This window comes from Oncorhynchus mykiss, chromosome 16 (assembly GCF_057628025.1).
Source record: "Oncorhynchus mykiss isolate SJ-2025 chromosome 16, ASM5762802v1, whole genome shotgun sequence".
NCBI classification, from domain to species: Eukaryota; Metazoa; Chordata; class Actinopteri; order Salmoniformes; family Salmonidae; genus Oncorhynchus; species Oncorhynchus mykiss.
The window spans coordinates 21,692,703-21,717,199 of NC_143037.1; the positions used below are offsets into that span (position 1 = coordinate 21,692,703).

Consider the following 24,497-nt stretch of genomic DNA (forward strand, 5'->3'; position numbering starts at 1 on the left):
GTCACCCATATTCAGGAACAACCGGTTCTCAATTCCGATTTACCTACAGAGGCCCTATGATGTGGAAGCCATTCCCGCCTGACTTTGCCAAGCTATACCTGCCGTCGTTAAAAATAGAAAGGCATCTACTGTCCATCACAGTTCTACACCCCCCAAACGCTTGACTTTTTGTCCATTTTCAATTCCTTTATCTCTTTTGCATTTGGTTTTATTTTATAATTTGTTTGTCCACACTGCTGAATCTGTGGGATTTATGACCACTATGGGGAGGATTACTCGACAAGCCCTTTTGGGCTTTTTTCCCCTTCTGCACATACTGTTGCTGTTGTTTTTTACTGTTAAAAACTGTCTTTCTATTTGTGCAAATAAACAAAACTATACTTGCTTTCAATGAGAATGACAGATCTAGAACTCACATTTCTATGTGAATTTGGTCAAGCCACCCAAAAAGTTACTGATTGCCGCTTTAAAGCATACATTTAAATGACATTGTGAGCTAAAGATAAACATTTACAGTTTTTAAATATATAAATACATTTTCCTTAAAATATACTTTTTTAGAAAGTTCTAATGTTACGGTCGCCACTACAACAACAAAACATTGGCCTTGAAATATGTAATTGAAATACTAATTGATTTATACCCATGTCTTGTAAGGTGTCATGTAGACATAATGGACATCACGGTCGCCTTAAGCTGTAACAACTTACTCCCCTACCGATGACACATGTCACTCCAATACACACTTTCCATGCCAGGGCTCGGTCATTCAATTATTGAATTATTGGAGAAATATTCTACTGCTTGTTATCTCGAAAATATCAATATATTTTATTGGCCCTATTCTAGGCCGCGTCAAAGTGAAATAAAAGAGGTATCGTCTGCCATGTTGAGAAACCAATGTACATCTAGAGATTCCAGACGTCGGTTTGGAAGCAGTTAGAGATGTGTGCTTCCCAAATGGCACCATATTCCCTACATAGTGCACTTCTTTTGACCAGAGCCATTTGGGCCCTGGTCAGGAGTAGTGCACCACATAGGGAATAGAGTGCCATTTGGGATGTCCCCATGGAAAACAAGCCTTTCCTTGAGGAAGGTTTAATTAGATAGGTTCATAGCTTGGCCCTGGTCTTTATGATTGGGCCATTGAAAGCCTTTTTGTTTGGCTAATGAAACACTTTAGAGTATGTTCCTGGATCGAACAAGAGAGGGGATTGCCATCATGATAACAATAATAAGTATGTGTGTGTGTGTGTGTGTGTGTGTGTGTGTGTGTGTGTGTGTGTGTGCGTTGTGTCAAAGCTCAGTTGGCTGAGATTGAGATGAAACAAAGCGACAGCTTCTTAAGCAATAATACAGCGCCTTCAGATAGTATTCACACCCTTTGCATTTTTACACATTTTGCTACAGCCTGAATTTAAAATGGATTAAATGGGATTTTTTTGTTATCACTAGACTACACAAAGGAAAGGGACAGTTGGCTCAGAACAGAGAATGTAAATGTACACGGAGAGCTAGCGTTAGTAATATGGATGTCAATCTCTCATGGCTCAAAGTGGAGGAGAGACTTTATCACTACTAATTGTGTACGGCGCGTTGACAAGCTGAATGCACAGAGCTGTCTGTTTAAACTACTTGCACACAGCTCGTACACACATGTACAGTTGAAGTCGGAAGTTTACATGCACTTAGGTTGGAGTCATTAAAACTTGTTTTTCAACCACTCCACACATTTCTTGTTAACAAACTATAGTTTTGGCAAGTCGGTTAGGACATCTACTTTGTGCATGACACAAGTCATTTTTCCAACAATTGTTTACAGACAGATTATTTCACTTATAGTTCGCTGTGTCACAATTCCAGTGGGTCAGAAGTTTACATACACTAACTTGTCTGTGCCTTTAAACAGCTTGGAAAAGTCCAGGAAATTATGGTATGGCTTTAGAAGCTTCTGATAGACATCACTTGAGTCAATTGGAGGTGTAGCTGTGGATGTATTTCAAGGCCTACCTTCAAACTCAGTGCCTCTTTGCTTGACATCATGGGAAAATCAAAAGAAATCAGCCCATACCTCAGAAGAATAATTGTAGACCTCCACAAGTCTGGTTCATCCTTGGGAGCAAATTCCAAACGCCTGAAGGTACCACATTCACCTGTACAAACAATTGAATGCAAGTATAAACAACATGGGACCACGCAGCCGTCATACCGCTCAGGATGGAGACGCGTTCTGTCTCCTAGAGATGAACGTGCTTTGGTGCGAAAAGTGCAAATCAATCCCAGAACATTAGCAAAGGACCTTGTGAAGATGCTGGAGGAAACAGGTACAAAGTATCTATATCCACAGTAAAACGAGTCCTATATCGACATAACCTGAAAGGCCGCTCAGCAAGGAAGAAGCCACTGCTCCAAAACCGACGTAAAAAAGCCAGACTACGGTTTGCAACTGCACATGGGGACAAAGATTGTACTTATTGGAGAAATGTCCTCTGGTCTAATGAAACAAAAATAGAAGTGTTTGGCCATAGTGACCATCGTTGTGTTTGGAGGAAAAAGGGGGACGCTTGCAAGCCGAAGAACACCGTCCCAACTGTGAAGCACGGGGGTGGCAGCATCATGTTGTGGGGGTGCTTTGCTACAGGAGGGACTGGTGCACTTCACAAAATAGATGGCAACATGAGGAAGGAGAATTATGTGGATATATTGAAGCAACATCTTAAGACATCAGTCAGGAAGTTGAAGCTTGGTTGCAAATGGGTCTTCCAAATGGACAATGACCCAAAGCATACTTCCAAAGTTGTGGCAAAATGACTTAAGGACAACAAAGTCAAGGTATTGGAGTGACCATCACAAAGCCCTGACCTCAATCCCATAGAACATTTGTGGGGAGAAGTGAAAAAGTGTGTGCGAGCAAGGAGGCCTACAAACCTGACTCGGTTACACCAGCTCTGTCAGGAGGAATGTGCCAAAATTCACCCAACTTATTGTGGGAAGCTTGTGGAATAATTGAGTGTATGTAAACTTGTAAACTTCTGACCCACTGGAAATGTGATGAAAGAAATAAAAGCTGAAGTAAATCCTTCTCTCTACTATTATTCTGACATTTCACCTTCTTAAAATAAAGTGGTGATCCTAACTGACCTAAGACAGGGAATTTTTACTATGATTAAATGTCAGCATTTGTGAAAAACTGAGTTTTAAATGTATTTGGCTAAGATGTAAACTTCCTGTATATCAATCAAATGTATTTATACGCCCTTTTTACATCAGCAGATGTCACAAAGTGCTATACAGAAACCCAGCCTAAAACCCCAAACAGCAAGCAATGCAGATGTAGAAGCACAGTGGCTAGGAAAAAGTCTGAGGGGTGGCCAGAGGGGTGGCCAGTCCTCTTTTGGCTCTGCCGGGTGGAGATTATAAGAGTACATGGCCATTTAAGGCCAAATTGTTCTTCAAGATGTTCAAATGTTCATAGATAACCAGCAGGGTCAAATGTCAGGAGTAAATGTCAGTTGGATTTTCATAGTCGAACATTCAGAGAGTTGAAAACAGCAAGGTCCGGGAGAAGGTAGCACGTCTGGTGAACAGGTCAGGGTTCCTTAGCCGCATACAGAACAGTTGAAGCTGGAGCAGCAGCACGACCAGGTGGACTGGGGACAGCCAGGAGTCGTCAGGCCAGGTAGTCCTGAGGCATGGTCCTAGGGCTCAGGTCCTCCAGGAGAGGAGGGAGAGAGGGAGAGAGAGAGAATTAGAGGGAGAATACTTAAATTCACACAGGACACCATATAAGACAGGAGAATTACACCAAGATGTAACAGACTGATCCTAGCCCCACCCCCCAGCACATAGACTATTGCAGCATAGACACTGGAGACTAAGATACAGTACATGCCACCAGAGGTTTCTTCACAATCCCTAAATCCAGAACAGGCGCACAGTACTACATAGAGCTATGACTACATGGAACTCTGTTCCACTTCAGGTAACTGATGAATGCAGTAGAATCAGTAGAAAAAAAAACAGATACAAATACACCTTATTGAACAGCGGCGACTGTGAAGAGGCACACACACAGGTACAGACACATGTTTACGCACACACACGCTAGTACACACACTCTACACACACGTACAGTGTAATGTTGTTGTATGGTGCTATATGACTTTTTGTATTGGAGCTATGTAGTGGTGTAAAAATGTTATATGATATATGTACTGTTGTATCTTTAGTTTTATGTGTAATGTAAGTGCCTTAATGTGTTTGGACCCCAGGAAGAGTGTCTGCCTTGGCAGCAGCTAATGGGGAACCCTAATAAATACAAATAAACAATACCCCATAATCTCAAAGTGGAATTGTGTTGTTAGATTTAATGAATTCAAAATAAAAAAAAAGTTGACATGTCAAGTATTCAACCCATTTGTTATAGCAAGCCTAAATACTTTTGGGAGTACAAATGTGCTTAACAAGTCACATAATGTCGCATAATAAAATCCTAGAGGAATACCTGGTCCAGTCTACTTTCCAACAGACACCGGGAGAGTAATTCACCTTGCAGAAGGACAGTAACTTAAAGCACAAGGCCAAATATACACTGGAGTTGCTTACCAAGACGACATTGAATGTTCCCGAGTGGCCTCATTACAGTTTTGACTTCAATTGGCTTGGAAATCTATGGCAAGACTTGAAAATGGCCGTCAAGCAATGATCAACAACCAACTAAATCAGTAACAGAGTTTAATGGGTGTGACGGGAGAAAACTGAGGATGGATCAACAACATTGTAGTTACTCCAAAATACTAACCTAATTGACAGAGTGAAAAGAAGGAAGCCTGTACAAAACAAGCAAATCACTGCCAATGGTGATTCTTACATGCATTGACTCAGAGGTGTGAATACTTATGTCAATGAGATAGGCCTGCTTCCCAGTCTGCCTTGTAGAGATTGTGCACGCCCGGTATCCAAACATGCATTGCTTGAGAGATGAGGTCACCGGTCAAGTGTGTGTAGCTAGCTACCTAGTTTAAATATCAACAGTACTGCCACAGCAACATAACATTTGATTCATACTTGATAACACTTGATTTAGCCCACATCATTATCAATATACAGTCTGGTTGGCTGATACACTCAGACTGCATCAACAACCCTTCCGACCCAACTCCATCCCTTCTTCAGTCGGGTTGCACATGTGTGTCAGGGCAGGAACAACACAGGTTTTCTACACTCTACACTGTAAAACAATATATATAATCCTGTTGTTTTTACGGTAACTTACTGGCAGCCAGTTACCTGAAAGTTACTGTAGAAGAAAGTGCAGTATGTTACCGTAAATTTCCAAAGAAACGTTGATTTAACAGTACATTACGATAACATACTGTACCTGTATCCATACAAGCCTCTAGTCAGCCAGCCATATATAGTGAGTAAGAAGATTATAAATATTGTATTATATATATTATATTTTGAAGTAATTTTTTGATACGAGCATTGAAGATAAGTCGGGCTAACTAGCAGATTTACATTAATCATCAACATCAATGATAAGCTGATAGCCCACCCTCTTTTCCCGATGACAAATCATGTGTTTAGGAGGCGCTGTGACTTGCTTGCTCATTTGTGAAGATGAGTGAGTGTGTTGTTGCAGAAATAAATAGGCCTATGCTGCAGAGGCATTTGGTACGTTATGAATTTTGAGATATTAATTATGAAAGTCAAAAAAGGTGTTTTCATTTTGAGCACCTGCCCCCTGAAAGGTCTGTGCACATTCCTGATGACAACACACCATACACATGGTAGTACATTGAGGAGTAATGCTGGTGTTCAACTGGTGCTGTGTGACCTTCATACCGCTACTACCAAGCTAAACGAAAACGCTAGCAACCCACTGGGCACAGCACGTCATTTCAACGTGATTCATTTTTGGTTGATCAATGAAATTTCAATCTTTATTCACTCACTCAAAAGTTTGTTTGTGTTTTTAGATGTTTTTTTTAGCAGTGGTGTGAAGTACTTAAGTAAATAATACTTTGAAGTACTGTAACGGTCATAGTTGCATGAAGAAGGTGTGGACCAAAGCGCAGCGTGGTACGTGTTCATGATTTTAATTTGACTGAACACTAAAACACAAAACAACAACGTGAATGAATAAACAAACACCGAAACAGTCCTGTAAGGTGCAGAAAACACTAAACAGAAAACAACTACCCACAAGACATAGGTGGGAAAAGGCTGCCTAAGTATGGTTCTCAATCAGAGACAACGATAGACAGCTGCCTCTGATTGAGATCCACACCCGGCCAAACACACAGTAATAGAAAACATAGAATGCCCACCCCAACTCATGCCCAAACCAAAAACCCAAACCAAAATAGAGATATAAAAATGATCTCTAAGGTCAGGGCGTGACAAGTACTACTAATCTGTACTTTACTTTAGTATTTATATTTTTGACCATTTTTACTTTTACTCCACTCCATTCCTAAAGAAGATAATGTATGTTTTACTCTGTACATTTTACATGACACTTAAAAGGACTCATTACATTTAGAATGCTCAACCAGGACAGAATTAGGGCACCTATCAACATAACACATTGTCATCCCTACTGCCTCTGATCTGGCGGTCTCATGAAACACAAGTACCTAGTTTAAGATAAATATTTTTATTCAGTTTGGAGTGTGCCCCTGTCTGTCCGTAATTAAAAATAATATGAAAATTGTGCCGTCTGGTTTGCTTAATATAAGGAATTTGATGTAAAGCATTTACCTTTACTTTGTACTTTTACTCAAGTATGACGATTGAGTACTTTTCTACCACTGTACTTAAGTACATTTAAATCAGATGCATTTAGACTTTTACTCAAGTAGTATTTTACTGGGTAACTTTCACTTTTACTTGAGTCATTTTCTGTTAAGGTATCTTTACTTTTACTCAAGTATGACTTTTCAGTACTTTTTCCACCACTGGTTTTAAGCAAAGTGATAGCACATTGGGAATTCGACAAATTCCAATGGAAAAACTTCTAAATGGGTTGTCATTGCACTTTCAACCATATACAGTACCTTCAGAAAGTATTCTCTACTTTTTCCAGATTTTGTGGCGTTAAAAAGGGGGATTAAAATGGATGGACTTGTCATTTTTTGACAACGATCTACACAAAGCACTCTAATGTCAAAGTGAAAGAAAAATTATAACATTTGCAAAACACTAATATATCTTGATTAGATTAGTATTCAACCCGCTGAGTCAATACATGTTAGAATCACGTTTGGCAGTGATTACAGCTGTGAATCTTTCAGGGTAAGTCTCTAAGAGCTTTGCACACCTGGAGTGTGCAACATTTGCCCATTTTTCTTCAGAACATTCTTCAAAGCTCTGTCAAATTAGTTGTTGATCATTGCTAGACAACCATTTTCAAGTCGTGCTATAGATTTTCAAGCAGATTTCAATTAAAACTGTAACGTAACTAAGGAACAGTCACTCCAGTAACTCCAGTGTAGATTTGGCCTTGTTTTAGGTTGTTGTGCTGCTGAAAGGTGAATTCATCTCCCAGTGTCTGGTGGAAAGCAGACTGAACGAAGTTTTCCTCTAGGATTTTGCCTGTCCTTAGCTCCATTCCGTTTCTTTTTTATCCTGAAAAACTCGAAAAACTTGAAAAATTATTACAAAATGATACCCATAACATTATGTTCATTGAACAAGCATGGGAAACAGTTTGTTTAAACCCTTTACGATGAAGATCTGTGAAGTTATTTTGATTTTTATGAATTATCTTTGAAAGACAGGGTCCTGAAAAAGGGCCGTTTCTTTTTTTGCTGAGTTTACATTATTAACTTGAAGATAAAATTTGACATAAACCTAAAGCTTGAAATCCTAGGCCTATTTGTATGGTCTATTTTTAGTTGAACCCTGGTTTGAATTGAAACAATAGCTCTTGATGACTTCACAAATGCTATATAGGCCTGAACAGTATAATTGATGATATATGACTCATAGAATGTTTACATTTTTTTGCTCTGTTAAACCCACCCTTTGGAATGACTTCGATAGCAACAGTGAATCTATTTAGTTATTAATAGATCGCTCAATAATCATTCTCACGATAGTACGTTGGTAGTAGTTAGTGATAACTCTGGATGGGAGACCAAATGGATAGCTGTAGAATGATCAGCTCTCTGGGAGGTCGCTGTCTGATGGTGGATATGACGTTGAAGATCTGACGTTGTTTCAAAGGTACAAATTCAACATATTTTATATAAGGTGTGTCTATGTTGAAAATTGGTTACCATGATGACATAATTCTGTGGTTGTAATTTGACCCTCTAACAATCGTTTTGTATTTATTTTTTGAATGCCTTTTTGCAAATCCAATGCATTTTCCACATAGATTCTACGTCACAACACATTGAGAAATGATGTGGAAACAACGTTGATTCATCCAGTTCTTGCCCAGTGGGAACTCTTTTAATTCAACGTTTAGTTTTGAGTGGAAGCTAGTTGCTTAAACCCTGACTATCCAATTACAATCGGTCTCCAGTAACAGGCTCTTTCTTACCTACGGCTCTAAGCGAAGTGAAACTGCACTGATAATGATAGGCTTTGTGAAAGGAGTATAGAAGAGCTGAACAATCAGTGCTTTAGCAGAGCGCCTACAGTCGTGAACACGGACGCTTCGGAAAGAATAAGAACACTTTATTGCTGCCATGGTAACGGAAGAACAGAGAGGGAAAGTGACATTTGTTTTTCGCAGCAACTGGGAGTGTGCTCCATGACAACGATGTCGGTGTGTTTGACTGAAAGGAATTAAGTTTGTGAGAGAGAGGTGAACGGTTTGTGCGTATCACTACACAAGCCATTGAGTCTATCTCAACAAAGGCACTCTTGTACTACGGGAGAGAAAAGAGCCTTTGTGTGTGTGTGTGTGTGTGTGTGTGTGTGTGTGTGTGTGTGTGTGTGTGTGTGTGTGTGTGTGTGTGTGTGTGTGTTCTTTGTGAATGTGTGTGTAAGCCATACTGATATATTGTACTCTGCCATATCTGGTTGTTATTGACAAAATTTAGGCACTAAAGGGACTGTCCTTGAAGCCCTGGTACAGGGGAAAACGAACCAATGAGCCTTAGTTTGTGTCATGGGGCATACAGTACAGAACCAGTAACATCACAGGGACAAATTCCCAACGTCAGTTTGATTAAGTGGAGAACAGGTAGACTAAATCTAGGTCATCTCTCTGCAAACTCTCTCTCTCTCTCTCTCTCTCTCTCTCTCTCTCTCTCTCTCTCTCACACACACACACACACACACACACACACACACACACACACACACACACACACACACACACACACAGAGAGTAAGGCTGGGTTCGAAGGTCCCTCCAAGGGGATTACATCATCACAGGATGCCCACGTTCTGGGTGATGTCATGAGGAACAGCTGTAGGAGGGGTAGAAAGTAAAGTTTGCATGGTGGCAGGAGGAGGGACTGCAGGAACCAGATAGTCCCCTCTAGCAACGTGGTCCTCTGTTGATAACCCTACCACCACCACATGCAGGCACACATGCAGGCACACACACTTATTCTCAACTCCCTACAACAGGAGTTTCCTAAAGGACAACCACTGTGCCGACAAACAATCAAAAGCAAAGCGTGGCCGTCCTATTACCTCTAACCAGATCATTGGCCGTCCTATTACCCCTAACCAGATCATTGGCCGCCCTATTACCTCTAACCAGATCATTGGCCGTCCTATTACCTCTAACCAGATCATTGGCCGCCCTATTACCTCTAACCAGATCATTGGCCGCCCTATTACCTCTAACCAGATCATTGGCCGTCCTATTACCTCAAACCAGATCATTGGCCATCCTATTACCTCTAACCAGATCATTGGCCGCCCTATTACCTCTAACCAGATCATTGGCCGCCCTATTACCTCTAACCAGATCATTGGCCGCCCTATTACCTCTAACCAGATCATTGGCTGTCATTATTTATCAATGATAAAATAAGTTGGCCCTTTCCCTCTCATTAAACGACCCTGTAGACATCTCTTCAACGGGTCAATGTTGGCCTTTATATTTATCGTTTATTGAAGGGCTACAATTATTATTCAAGTACCATTTTGTTTTATGAATATGGAGCATGTAAATTATGTTTTGGATTCCCCCATAGTACTTGGCACTTGGCGGACACAAGCAGTGGCACTAGTCTAATTTAGCAGTGTACTAATAATAATAATTTGGTGGGTGCTCTTTCACACATGTACATGTGTATATTAATACACATGAGTGAATTGGAATTGTGTATTTTGCGTTTCCCAACTCTCCCTGAGAAAACCCTCGGTCTGCCTTGTCGACTTGGGGATTCAACTTGCAACCTTCCGGTTACTGGCCCAATGCGCTAACTATGAGCTGAACCCCTGTCCGGCCTAATCTCCCAGCAATTAGGCTGCCGTCTGACGATATTCCCACACCCTCTCACATGATTCATACTGGAAAATATACTTGTTGGTTGTTTGGGATGGAGTTCAGGAAATAGTGAATGGGAAAGGGATGGAAGTGGGAAATGAGCGGGGAGATCGTGCCGATGGGGTTAGTGTTCAGTACTAACCCCATCGGCAGGTAGCCTAGTTGTTAAGAGTGTTGGGCCAGTAACCGAAAAAGGTCGCTGGTTTGAATCCCTGAGTCGACTAGCTGAAAAATCTGTCTGTGTGCTTGAGCAAGGCACTTAAACCTAATTGCTCCTGTAAGTCGCTCTGGATAAGTGTCTGCAATATATATATATATATATATATATATATATATATATATATATATATATATATATACATATATATACAGTGCCTTGCGAAAGTATTCGGCCCCCTTGAACTTTGCGACCTTTTGCCACATTTCAGGCTTCAAACATAAAGATATAAAACTGTATTTTTTTGTGAAGAATCAACAACAAGTGGGACACAATCATGAAGTGGAATGACATTTATTGGATATTTCAAACTTTTTTATCAAATCAAAAACTGAAAAATTGGGCGTGCAAAATTATTCAGCCCCATTAAGTTAATACTTTGTAGCGCCACCTTTTGCTGCGATTACAGCTGTAAGTCGCTTGGGGTATGTCTCTATCAGTTTTGCACATCGAGAGACTGAATTTTTTTCCCATTCCTCTTGCAAAACAGCTCGAGCTCAGTGAGGTTGGATGGAGAGCATTTGCGAACAGCAGTTTTCAGTTCTTTCCACAGATTCTCGATTGGATTCAGGTCTGGACTTTGACTTGGCCATTCTAATACCTGGATATGTTTATTTTTGAACCATTCCATTGTAGATTTTGCTTTATGTTTCGGATCATTGTCTTGTTGGAAGACAAATCTCTGTCCCAGTCTCAGGTCTTTTGCAGACTCCATCAGGTTTTCTTCCAGAATGGTCCTGTATTTGGCGCCATCCATCTTCCCATCAATTTTAACCATCTTCCCTGTCCCTGCTGAAGAAAAGCGGGCCCAAACCATGATGCTGCCACCACCATGTTTGACAGTGGGGATGGTGTGTTCAGCTGTGTTGCTTTTACGCCAAACATAACATTTTGCATTGTTGCCAAAAAGTTCAATTTTGGTTTCATCTGACCAGAGCACCTTCTTCCACATGTTTGGTGTGTCTCCCAGGTGGCTTGTGGCAAACTTTAAACAACACTTTTTATGGATATTTTTAAGAAATGGCTTTCTTCTTGCCACTCTTCCATAAAGGCCAGATTTGTGCAATATACAACTGATTGTTGTCCTATGGACAGAGTCTCCCAACTCAGCTATAGATCTCTGCAGTTCATCCAGAGTGATCATGGGCCTCTTGGCTGCATCTCTGATCAGTCTTCTCCTTGTATGAGCTGAAAGTTTAGAGGGACGGCCAGGTCTTGGTAGATTTGCAGTGGTCTGATACTCCTTCCATTTCAATATTATAGATTGCACAGTGCTCCTTGGGATGTTTAAAGCTTGGGAAATCTTTTTGTATCCAAATCCGGCTTTAAACTTCTTCACAACAGTATCTCGGACCTGCCTGGTGTGTTGCTTGTTCTTCATGATGCTCTCTGCGCTTTTGACGGACCTCTGAGACTATCACAGTGCAGGTGCATTTATACGGAGACTTGATTACACACAGGTGGATTGTATTTATCATCATTAGTCATTTAGGGCAACATTGGATCATTCAGAGATCCTCACTGAACTTCTGGAGAGAGTTTGCTGCACTGAAAGTAAAGGGGCTGAATAATTTTGCACGCCCAATTTTTCAGTTTTTGATTTGTTAAAAAAGTTTGAAATATCCAATAAATGTCGTTCCACTTCATGATTGTGTCCCACTTGTTGTTGATTCTTCACAAAAAAATACAGTTTTATATCTTTATGTTTGAAGCCTGAAATGTGGCAAAAGGTCGCAAAGTTCAAGGGGGCCGAATACTTTCGCAAGGCACTGTATATATATATAGTACCAGTCAAAAGTTTATACACCTACTCATTCAAGGGTTTTTCTTTATTTTTGCTATTTTCTACATTGTAGAATAATAGTGAAGACATCAAAACTATGAAATAACACATGGAATCATGTAGTAACCAAAAAAGTAGCCACCCTTTGCCTTGATGACAGCTTTGCACACTCATGGCGTCCAAACTTCTTCCATTTAAGAATGATGGAGGCCACTGTCTTCTTGGGGACCTTCAAGGCTGCAGAATGATGGAAGCCACTGTCTTCTTGGGGACCTTCAAGGCTGCAGAATGATGGAAGCCACTGTCTTCTTGGGGACCTTCAAGGCTGCAGACATTGTTTGGTACCCTTCCCCAGATCGGTTTCTCGACACAATCCTGTCTCGGAGCTCTACGGACAATTCCTTTGACCTCATGGCTTGGTTTTAGAATACAGCTGTAACGTAACAAAATGTGTAAAAAGAGAAGGGGTCTGAATACTTTCCAAATGCACTTAACCTCCAACAGTGCAGGTCAAAAAGAGAAGTGAATGAAATAATAATATATACATTTTTACAACAGTAACAATGATCAATGTAAATTGGGGGTGGTGGGGGCAGGGAACTTATTTAGGCTTGCCTTAACAAAGGGGTTGGATACTTATTGACTGAAGACATTTCACCTTTTCATTTTTTTTATTCACTTGTAAACATTTCTAAAAACATAATTCCACTTTGACATTATGGGGTATTGTGTATTGGCCAGTGACAAGACATTTTAATCCATTCAATTTAAATCATTTTAAAATCAGGCTGTGACATAACAAAATGTGGAAAAAGGGGTGTGAACACTTTCTGAATGCACCGTAGCTGCCTAGTGCTGGCTATTCAGCGACTGATGGTCCTGGGGTAGAAGCTATTGGCTTGTCTTACAGTTTTTGCAATGATGTCCCTACTGTATACTGCCCGCGTCTGAATGATGGAAGCAGGGAGAACAGGCCGTGGCTCGGGTGGCTGAGGTCCTTGATGATCTTCTTGGCCTTCCTGTGACACCTGGTGTTGTAGGTGTCCTGGAGGGCAGGCAGTGTTCACCCAATGGTTCATTTGGCTGAGTATACCACCCTCTCTAGAGCCTTGCGGTCAGTGGCGGTGGAGTTGCCGTGCCAGGTTTTGATGCAGCCTGACAGTTTTATTTCGATGGTGCTCTTATGATGGTGCACTGTGAGGGTCCTTGGGGATAGAACCCGAATTTCTTCAGCCTCCTGAGGTTGAATTGTTATTGCCGTTGCCTTCTTCACCACAGTGTCCATGTGGTTTTGAACATTTCAGCTCCTCTGAGACGTGCTTGCCGAGGAACTTTATGTTTTTGACTGTCGCCACGGCAGCCCCGTTGATGAGGATGGGGGGGGGGGGGTTCCTCCTGAAATCCTCAATCAGCTCCTTTGTTTTGCTGACGTTGAGGGAGAGGTTGTTTTACCCGGGACCACGCCGTCAGAGTGCATACCTCCTCTCTGCAGGACCCATCTCGTCATTGTTGGTAATCAGGCCTACTACTGCCGTGTCGTCAGCAAACTTGATGGTGGAGTTGTGACTGTGCGAGGCCATGCAGTTGTGTGAAAACAGGGGTACAGGAGGGGACTGAAGGTGCACTTATGTGGGCACCCCGTGTTGAGGATCCGTGTGGTCACCGGTGCAATGCTCTAACCGCTAGGCCACCACCTGATAATATTAATGAGTAGGGACTCTTACTCATGTCAACTAAAAGTAACAAAAAAATGGCACCAATTACTCTGTCCAAAGTCAAGACAGAACTTCATTTATTGAGAAGACAGAGATCCGAATTTGCCATCCATCGAGTTAGACTCAATCGTTACTTCCATGGTAATCGTCACAATCGTTTACCTGCCGACAAACTACACAGTAGTGATCAATTTAGCCGATATAGTGACTATTGAATCTGAAACGGGGGGGGGGGGGGGGGGGGGGAATTATTATCCGAACCCAAATAAATCAATAAAAGATTCTCCCACTTCTATAAACAACTGTACACATCTGATAGTAAATCCACACCAAGCCAGACTAAAAAGTCCTTTCTAAAATAGTTAAGATCTCATCTTCTCTCAACAGAGGAAGCCACCTCACTGGGTGCCCAAATCCCTCTCAATGAACTCAAAAGGGCATTGGATAGCATGAATAAAGGCACATATCACCTGGATGGGATTCATATCACCTGGATGGGAAATGTTGAATCAATTAGGTCCACTATTGCTCGAAATGATTAACACGGCCGTTCACAAAGTTTCCTTTGGGAGAGATGTGAATACAGCACAAATGTTGCACTTGTTAAAAAAAGGTAAGGATGCCATCCAGTCTTCTCACTATCTCCCCCTATCATTCACAAACACAGATATTGCATGTGAAACTGTTTTCCAAAATGTTGTCATCCCGTCTCGAGACATACCCAAATTGGTCCACACGGACCAAAGGGGGTGTGTTAAAAAAAAACACTTCTCCTCGTATAACCTCTGTCGACTATTAAATATCTTAAATGCTTAATCAACCGGTTGTATTATCTCTCTCGATGCAGAAAAAGCTTTTAATAGACTAGAATGGTCATATCTCTGCCAGAAGCTTTAGCAGAGCGCTCAGATCCTTTCAATCCGACCTCAGTCGATGGAATAACATCCCAGTTGCTTTAAAGGTGCAATATGCACTATACCCTACGAGGTGCGGAACCTGCTGGTTTCCTGTTCTACCTGATTATTAATTGTACCCACCAGGTCTAAATCAGTCCCTGATTAGAGATCAACAACGAAAAAATGCAGTGGAACTGGCTTCGAGGTCCAGAGTTGAGTTTGACGGGTGTTCAGAGTCGTTGTACCATCTAAACCGCTGTGAAATATGTTTTCCATCACCAGAAATAGGATATTTTCAACTGTTTAACGCTGATGTACAAAACCCAAAGTAAAAGACGCACAAAGAAAACTTAAGAATGGGAAGCATAGAAATAGCATCCATAGAACGTATCTACTGCTTCTTAGACTTGCTTTCAATGAGAATGACAAATCTATAACTAGCATTTCTCTGTTTAAAAAGTTACATATTGCAGCTTTAACTGGCAGAATATCTATTGTCAAAGTGAATATGTTGCCACGGCTGAATTTCTGTAGTTCAATGCTTCCCATGGCTCCCCCTTCTGGCTATTGGGGGTTGGATGAAGACATGTTGGCTGGGTGAGGTTGGAGGAATGGGATGCGAGGTTGGGTTCGAAACGTTTGTATATATATTGAATGTATTATCTCTTCAACTTTATAATATGATCAAAATGATCAATACTGTAGTTTATTGTACCTTTTGTAATGTGTTCTTCCTTTTGTCTTCTTCCTCCTCTTATGAGGGGCAGCCCACAGGTACAATGTGTGAAATAATGAATTAAAATATATTAACAGCATTTTACTTTATATTAGTTTAAGTATAGTACCTGTGAGGCCCCAACATTTTATACAAACGTTCCATAATTACCACCACGACTGGACAGTTTTTGTGTTTTAGGAACACACGGTATCTTTCTCGATGTCCTCACATTGTTCTCACCACAACCTCATGAAACATTCTGGGGAACGTTTAAAGAACAGATTGAAATGTGTTCTAGGAAAGGTCTCGCAACATCAGGAGAATGTTTTATACAAACGTTCCATAATTACCCCCCACGACTGGACAGTTTTTGTGTTCTGAAAACATTTGCCTCGACCTAACGAATGCTCTGGGAAGATTCACAGAACCAATTTTTGGTTTGCTAGGTGGATCCAAAGGTTGTGCATTCAATCCCAGTGGGTGACACTTGTTTTTAATCGTCATGGGATTAGATCCATCCGCCACCCCCGTCCACAACACCCTAGCCTACTTGATGGTAGTGCTCACTGTTGCCCCTAGTGTCCAATTTGACGGCATTTTACAACATCTTCAGGATATTTTATCATTTTCAATGACAGCCTAGGAACATCGGGTTAACTGCCTTGTTCAGGGGTAGAACAACAGATTTGTACCTTGTCAGCTCAGGAATTCGATGTTCCAACCTTCCAGTTACTAGTCCAACACTCTAACCACTAAGCCACCCCTAGGTTGGGGTCGATACATGGACAGATGTCCAATTTGTAAATCAATCTTGAGTGATCTGGCTGGTTTACACTTAAAAGATCTGATCAAAATCAGTTCACTTTGCATCTTTTAATCGTCTACACCTGTCTAAAAAATGTTGGCACAATCAGAATGTGGACAAGATCATGACAAAGGAAGAATGTTAGAACCAAGTATAAACAGGGCTCTTGTGAGTGCAACTCTTTGATGCCAAATTGCTTTTAAAGCAATGATTGGTCCCCATGCTGTTACCACAGCAATATTACCAGAGCTGAATCTCATCAAATCAGCCTGTGATGAATAACAGGAAATATGAAAATGTTCCGTTTTTAATTTAGACAGATAGGGAGGGCTGGGACATTGCCAACCTAATATAGAGAGTTTCTTTTTCCCAACAGTGAGTGATCACAGCTTTCTCAGAAAGCAATAGTCCTTCAAGGGAATAGTTATAATATTAGAGATGTATGCTTCATCTGTTGATTACTTTTTTGGACTAAGCACTGACTCTGTGTGTATTTGTGTTCCCTCATCCAGGCCAGAGTCGAGCATATCCAAATTCACTCACCGGCTGTCCCTAAAAGAGCGGCAGACCAAACCTGAGAAGACTACACTGGATAGACCTCCGTCCTACAGGAGGCGCTCTCTCAGTCTGGACTGGTAAGGGTCATAGTGTTACTATACACCGAACGTGGCTTGTGTTGGAATAATTTGTTACTGTATACCATTTGGAATTTCAGTTTACTTCCTGAATCCTCAGGTTGAATTGTTATTACCGTTGCCTTCTTCACCACAGTGTCCATGTGGTTTGAACATTTCAGCTCCTCTGAGACGTGCTTGCCGAGGAACTTTATGTTTTTGACTGTCGCCACGGCAGCCCCGTTCGTTCTCCCACTTCTATAAACAACTGTACACATCTGATAGTAAATCCACACCAAGCCAGACTAAGAAGTCCTTTCTAAAATAGTTAAGATCTCATCTTCTCTCAACAGAGGAAGCCACCTCACTGGGTGCCCAAATCCCTCTCAATGAACTCAAAAGGGCGTTGGATAGCATGAATAAAGGCACATATCACCTGGATGGGATTCATATCACCTGGATGGGAAATGTTGAATCAATTAGGTCCACTATTGCTCGAAATCATTAACACGGCCGTTCACAAAGTTTCCTTTGGGAGAGATGTGAATACAGCACAAATGTTGCACTTGTTAAAAAAAGGTAAGGATGCCATCCAGTCTTCTCACTATCTCCCCCTATCATTCACAAACACAGATATTGCATGTGAAACTGTTTTCCAAAATGTTGTCATCCCGTCTCGAGACATACCCAAATTGGTCCACACGGACCAAAGGGGGTGTGTTAAAAAAAAACACTTCTCCTCGTATAACCTCTGTCGACTATTAAATGTACTGTATACCATTTGGAATTTCAGTTTACTTCCTGAATTGACTTCATTTAATTGGAACTGACCCAACCTTGCTGCACACCAAACATGGCTTGTGTTGGAATACTTATTTTCACCTTTGTCCTTGCCTCCGTGACTCCATTACCTTTAATAGGGTCATTCTGCGAAAAGAGTACCTTTTGCATCCCTTAAAATATCAAAGTAGAACTTGTGCACCAATATTGCATTTTAAAAGCCTGTTATATTAAACGAAGTGCCATTTTAATATAGACCACGTAAAATGAAATACATCTGATGTTTAACATAAAGACTTGCTAAGACGTGCATCCTCTGTGACTTCTCGGGAAGATTTTGACCCACTTAACCCCAACATTTCTCCAGGTTCTCACCATCATTGTAAGTCCCTAGTTATTTTTTTTGATTTGACAAACTCATTTCTGAAGATTATTACTTTCATGTGATGAGTGATTCCTTTGCGTCTGTCCCTCATTTCAAGGTCAACTCTTGTTACGTGAACTGAACTTTCATTTTAATAGGGCAAAAAAAAACTATGAATGCTTTTATTGAAAGGAGACATTGAAGATCCACTCGTCAAATCATAGTTGTAAAGTCAGGTGAGCTAATTCTACTAATTCTACTAATTCTACTACTTTCTGTACATTTTCTGGTGTTTTGTGGTGGGAAACTGAGCGGGTCGAGCATAAAACGTCAACCCTGCTACCCATAGATAGACAGGTTAGAAATGTTTTGAGAATTTCAATTTCTCAGTGAAGCTTGCATTCAATTGCCCCTCCCTGTTGCACACAATAAGCTTTTATTCCCCCTGTCACAAGGGGATTTATGACTGATTTAAGAAGAAATCCTCAACCCTGTTACATTCAATTCTGGTACTTTATTTGGCACTTAAAGGGAAACTCCTCTGAAAAACTCCACTGAAAAACTATCTTTGGTATTTTTTTTAATTAGTCCACTGTTGATACAGTCCGTTAATGTTTTGCATGTCAGCAGTAAGGTTTTCAAGATATTTGACTACAAGAAGCAAAGTGTCACTTGCCACGTCATCATGAGGACCCCCACAAATGTATTAAGTTGAACATGTGCTCTTTATGACAGAATGTTAAAATGTTGTTATTATTATTCTTTTTTTTATACTAAGTTGCACTAGCCTAAAGGTACTTAATCGGTGGACCGACCCAAAGGTAAAGAAACTGTAGGTGTCTACTATGGTGTTCTCAAAAATCAAGTCCTCAGATCAGTGGGCATGAAAGAAAGGAGATTATGGAAGGAACTTATTGGAGTATCGATTTAAACTGCCTTAGTTCCATCAATACTATTGCGACGAGTCACATGCGCAGACTGCGAGAGGTAGGTGATAAAACAGCAGAGAATTTGAATGGTGAAATGCAAACTGGTGGCAGCTTTGGGATCCATTGTGGGATTCCTCAGATCTCAGTGGGAATGATTGGAGTCACTGGGGTGACACAGAGGGATATAGAGCTGTGTTGGGAGTAGTTTGGGTGGGTTTGGCTGGGGAGGGTAGTTGTAGGGGTGGGGTCCTTTTCTGCCTCTGCGTCTGGGATTCGTTGAGAAGCGCCAGGCCAGTCTGCTCCAGTGGCGCCGCTTCATCTTGCTGTTGTAAAGCTCCGGTCTTCAGGCAGACGATGAAAAGAGTTTGAAACCCTTCCTTTCACGAGGCTGCTTTCTCGTCCTGTCCCACCCCATTGGAATCCTTCCCACTCTCCTTTGGCTTCCACCTCCTGTCTTCTTGTTCATCTGCCCATCTATACTTCTGTCTGTCCATCTGTCTGTCCATCCATCTATCCTCTCCTCAGATCTCCTGCTATGCACTCTTGGCCCCACTTACTTCCCCCTATTTCACCATTGAATCTACTACAACCAGGATCTGGCATGATCGAGTACTTCCTTTAATACTCCAATTCATCTGGTCCAAAAAAACTCAAATATCCTGTTATCCCAAATGTCGCGTTGTTGTGCTCGACCTATCAGAGTTGGACTGTATGTACTGGACGAGTGTCTGGTTGATGAGTGACAGGGGTGAGGTTCTGTGAGGTCTACGGTGCGGTCTGCTGTGAGGTCTCATGAGGTCTCACGTGTGGTCTACGACTAGAGGTCTGGATGTGTGGTCTGCGACTACAGGGCTGGTGTTAAGTTTGTGAGCACTGGTGTGCTGTGAGGTCCTTCAACTGTGCCGTGTTCCCTGAAGTAGCGCGTGGTACGCAGGGACCTGGATTGATGTGGTCTGTTCTTAATGAAACACAGTGGGTAGATTGGACACACTCATTTACGAGGAGGGGGTTGACTAGCCTACAGCTGGATTAGAACTTTCTCTGGGAGAGCGACTGTTATAAACCCAGAACGACTGGCCTTTGTGACATCATAAACGCGAGACCCCGAGAGGAGACGTTCAAGGTTACAGATGAGCCATGCTACTGTAGGTGAAACGGGGTCAGTCCGGCTCCGTAGGAATAAAACGTAGCCACTCTGGAATGCACAGTCTTCCTCAGCGGAAACATGTGTGCTGCAGTATCATCTATTGAAAACTTCCTTTAAGCACTTGCATTTTTGCAATTGTTAAAGGCCCAGTGTAGTCAAAAACTACATTTTTCTGTGTTTTATATATATTGTCACACTATGGGTTTGGAATAATACTGTAAAATTGTGAAAATGATGATAATACCCCTTTAGTGAAATAGCTGTTTGAAAAGACTGCCTGAAATGTCAGTCTGTTTTATTGGGATGGAGTTTTGGCATGCCTGGTGACATCACCGAGCAGTAAATTAGTTAATAGACCAATAAGAAAGAGTTCTAAACCTCTCTGCCAATAACATAATTGTTCCCTTCCCCACTCAGACCACACCCAGACAGTCCTTGCTAAGAATCTATTTTTGTTTCTTGTTGACCATTATAATTGAAAACTATCACAGTTAGGTACTTCATTGTTACCCAGAAATGATTTGATGTTGAGATAAAAACGGCTGTATTGGGCCTTTAACATGTCTGGTACTTTCTGGATTGTAAAGTTTAGACATTTTTTCAAATAATCTCTAATCACAGGATAAAGTACTACTCATCATGTTTTGACCACTGCCATTGTAGTAGAATGAACATGAAATGGAATTAATGACTAGGCTACATACGGTTTAGTTCTCTAGAGGCTGAAGTATTCTTTTGATCACAGAACAAACCTCCTCAAGTTTGGCCCTCACACTGTAACGTAAGATGACACTTACATCTAACAGCAGGCTTGGTATCTATAGGCAAGCTTTTACCAGTGCCCCACCATAAAACTGTTTCAGGCAATTTCAACGCTTAATCATCTATTTACACGACTGTTGCCATTTATTTGTACTTACGTCTCAGACGGAAACAGAAACGCCGCATTTACTACGTCCTGAGCCAAGAAAACAAGCAAAAGGTTGAAATAGGAGCTGTTTTGTAACTGTATCAAAGTGTCGGCGTGCTGGCTGGGTCCTGGGAGAACGCCATAATAAAAGATAATGGTTGTGTTATTGTTATTGGTAATCACAGTAAATGAGCTCTAGGGGGACTCGTAGACGAGGGAGGGAGAAGGGAGAAGGGGGAGGCAGAGGGAGAAAAGGGTTATGGTTATGGCTGGCGATATGAAACAACATATTGAAGTGTTTTATCAGGAAACCATCATCATTAATCATGCTTGAGGGCGGCCCTGACATCCCTGCGGCAGATTCAAAATGAAACCCGTTGCCAGAGGATGGGAGGGGAACGGATTTCAAGATGGCGGTGTTGGGGTTTGGGGGTTCAACAGTTATCTAAGGGCATTTTCAATCTCTTTCCTCAGTATCAGGCCTCCACAGGTCCATCTTGACCCAGAATACTGAAGATTTGTTCCAGGTAGAACCCTTTTTGATTCGAGGTAGAACTGTTTTGGGTTCCATGTAGAGCCTTATGTGGAAAGGGTTCTACATGGATCCAAAAAGGGTTCTACCTGGAACCAAAAAGGGTTCTTCAAAGAGTTATTCTATGGGGACAGCTGAAGAACACTTTTAGGTTCCAAATAGGGAGAGTTTTTTTCTTCTAAGAATATAGGTAAGGGAACATTGCATTGGACTTCAATTATGGTCCAGTATACCGTCTCCATTTAAAATAATTATCAGATGTGCATCTTAACCCAGAATACAAAATATGAATCATATTGTAAGTGAACAATGGACAATGAACGTCCACTTTGTTCATTGTATACCGTCTATATTTCAAGACACTATCAGACATGCATCTTTGTCCCATTTCCATTGGATGAAACGGACACATCAGAGATCAGACAGCCTCATGAGTCATACCGTATGTCTGGTACTTTATACTTGAGGCTATAAAGGGACACTGGTCTTGCTCCAGTATAGCCTGGTTAATAAGGGGTTATTTCCATATCCTCTCAGGGGGAGAGAGGCTGTTCCAGTGCAGTGCCAAATCCCTGAATACAATAGGAGCTGGAGCCCAGAATCCGATCCAGTATCGCTATTTCCCAGAACATTTCTCTGCAATATGCCCAGAGAGGAAAGTCTATACAGAAGTACTTAAACATTAGAATTTTGAAATGTCCATGACATTCTTATGTTAAGCCAAATCTCATTGCACGTTAAATCTGAACGAGTGCAGTGGACTGAAAAGTGTTTCACATACTCAGACTTTAAGAGGCAGAGGTGATAAAACAACAGAATTGTAATGGTGACATGTAAATATTGGGATCTGGTGGGATCCGTTGTGGGGATCTTTTGATCTCAGTAGGTGAATATCACCGCTCTCTCCCGGGCCTAGTTGATAGAATGGTCCTTAGTTGCTGCATAAAACCGAGTCATTGATTCAAAGTAATAATAATAATAATATATTTCATTTGCATAGAGCTTTGAATACAATTTTATTTTATTTAAAAAAAAAAAAATAATATAAACAATCCAAAACACAGAACATTCTAAGCAGACAATCAAAGCTATATACAGATGTCGTCAGATCCGGTGGACAGGAGAACCGAATGAACATAGGTCCTTGAAAGCTTTTCTAAACAGTCCCAGTTTTTAGCTGTGCTTTAAAGAGGCCAGAGACTCTGCAGCCCTGACAGTGACTGAAAGTGTGTTCTGAAAGCCCTGTCACCCATACTTTTCAGTCTGGTGCAGGGCTCCTGAAGGGAGCCGGACCTGGAGGAGCGAAGGGTGCGTGTGGGGCAGCAGGGTAGAATGAGGTCAGACCGGTACTTGGGTCCAGAGTTGTGGATAGCTTGGTAGGTGTGAACCAGGATTTGAAAGTCAATGCGTGAGCATATGGGGAGCCAGTGGAGGTTGGACAGCTCTGGAGTGATGTGCTCACAGGGGGAGGCGTGGTGTGTGTAATGATAAAACAGCACCCAATAAATCATGTTTTTTTTTGTTGTATAGCTTTGTTCTGAAACAATTAAAGAGTGTGGCACCAACTCAAACAGTGTATTAGGACATGGGGTGGGATGTGTGCCATGCGTTAGGGTCTGACTGATTTCAAAGGCTTTCTTTTCCAGGCTTCTTCTCTGCTCGGTGCCGCTCTGTCTTCTGGGATGCCTCCCTGTTGACAGCTCACTCACATGAAGTCTTTACTTGGATGTCAGAAGTGAAACAGACCCCCTTTTATCCAACCAATATATTTACATACACACACTCACTCACTCACACACACGCGCGCAAGCTGTGTTCGAATACTCATATTAACCACACTAACCGTACTATTTGTGATGTAAATTGAGTATGTAGTATGCTTATTGGTCATAGTATGGATATAGTTAGTATGCCAAAAGTTCCAGGATGTTGTACTAAATTCGGCAAAATATGAAGGATACAAGCAGTGGACACTATTTACGTGCTTTTAGGGCCCATAATGTAATTCTTCAGAAAATGGGCGTGGTTTCAGAACATGTGCAAATTTTAAGAAAATGGCGGAAAATATGCAGCAGAAAGAGGAATACAAATTAATTTCTTTAACTTATTATGACAAATGTTAAGAAAATGTTAAGCAATGTAATAAAGTCATTACTTTTCAAATAAGTTACATTACAAGTTATGTTGGCTGACAATTTGTTAGCCAGGCTATCCTTGCGAACCGCATAGCATTACAGTATTTACCAGTATGTTAACTAGTTACTGTCCTAACGTTAGTTGGCTACTAATACATCGAACTTGCCAGGCAGTATATTAATGAAATGCTATCTAACTAACTACCCAACGTTTATTAATTTGATTATTCACGTCATTCTTAGCTAAGTGGTTTAGTCGTTGTGAGTTCTCAATGGACCGATTTCAGAGTGTACCAGAGCGCCGAATAACTGAAGGATTTACGAATGCGCAACACCCGTTGAATATGGCCAGTGTCAGCGAAAAAAAGCGTAATTAAATCGCTGCCAGCAGCACAGTTACAGCCACTTGTGTGCTTGACTGCAGTTGTGAGGTCAGAACCCTACTCCTCCGCCAGAGCGTCCAGTGTACGCTCCTCTGAATGTCCAT

At 41.4% G+C, this 24,497-nt stretch overlaps 1 protein-coding gene across 7 annotated transcripts in view; it reads left to right on the forward strand.

Moving 5' to 3' along the window:
- ankfn1b (ankyrin repeat and fibronectin type III domain containing 1b) overlaps positions 1 to 24,497 on the forward strand; it is a 278,599-nt gene that overhangs the window by 210,865 nt on the left and 43,237 nt on the right. For all 7 annotated transcript variants that reach the window (XM_090202223.1, XM_090202225.1, XM_090202224.1 and 4 more), the window contains one exon: positions 17,112 to 17,234. In XM_090202223.1, coding sequence (XP_090058349.1) covers positions 17,112 to 17,234 — 123 coding nt within the window. The remainder of the gene's footprint in view (positions 1 to 17,111; positions 17,235 to 24,497) is intronic.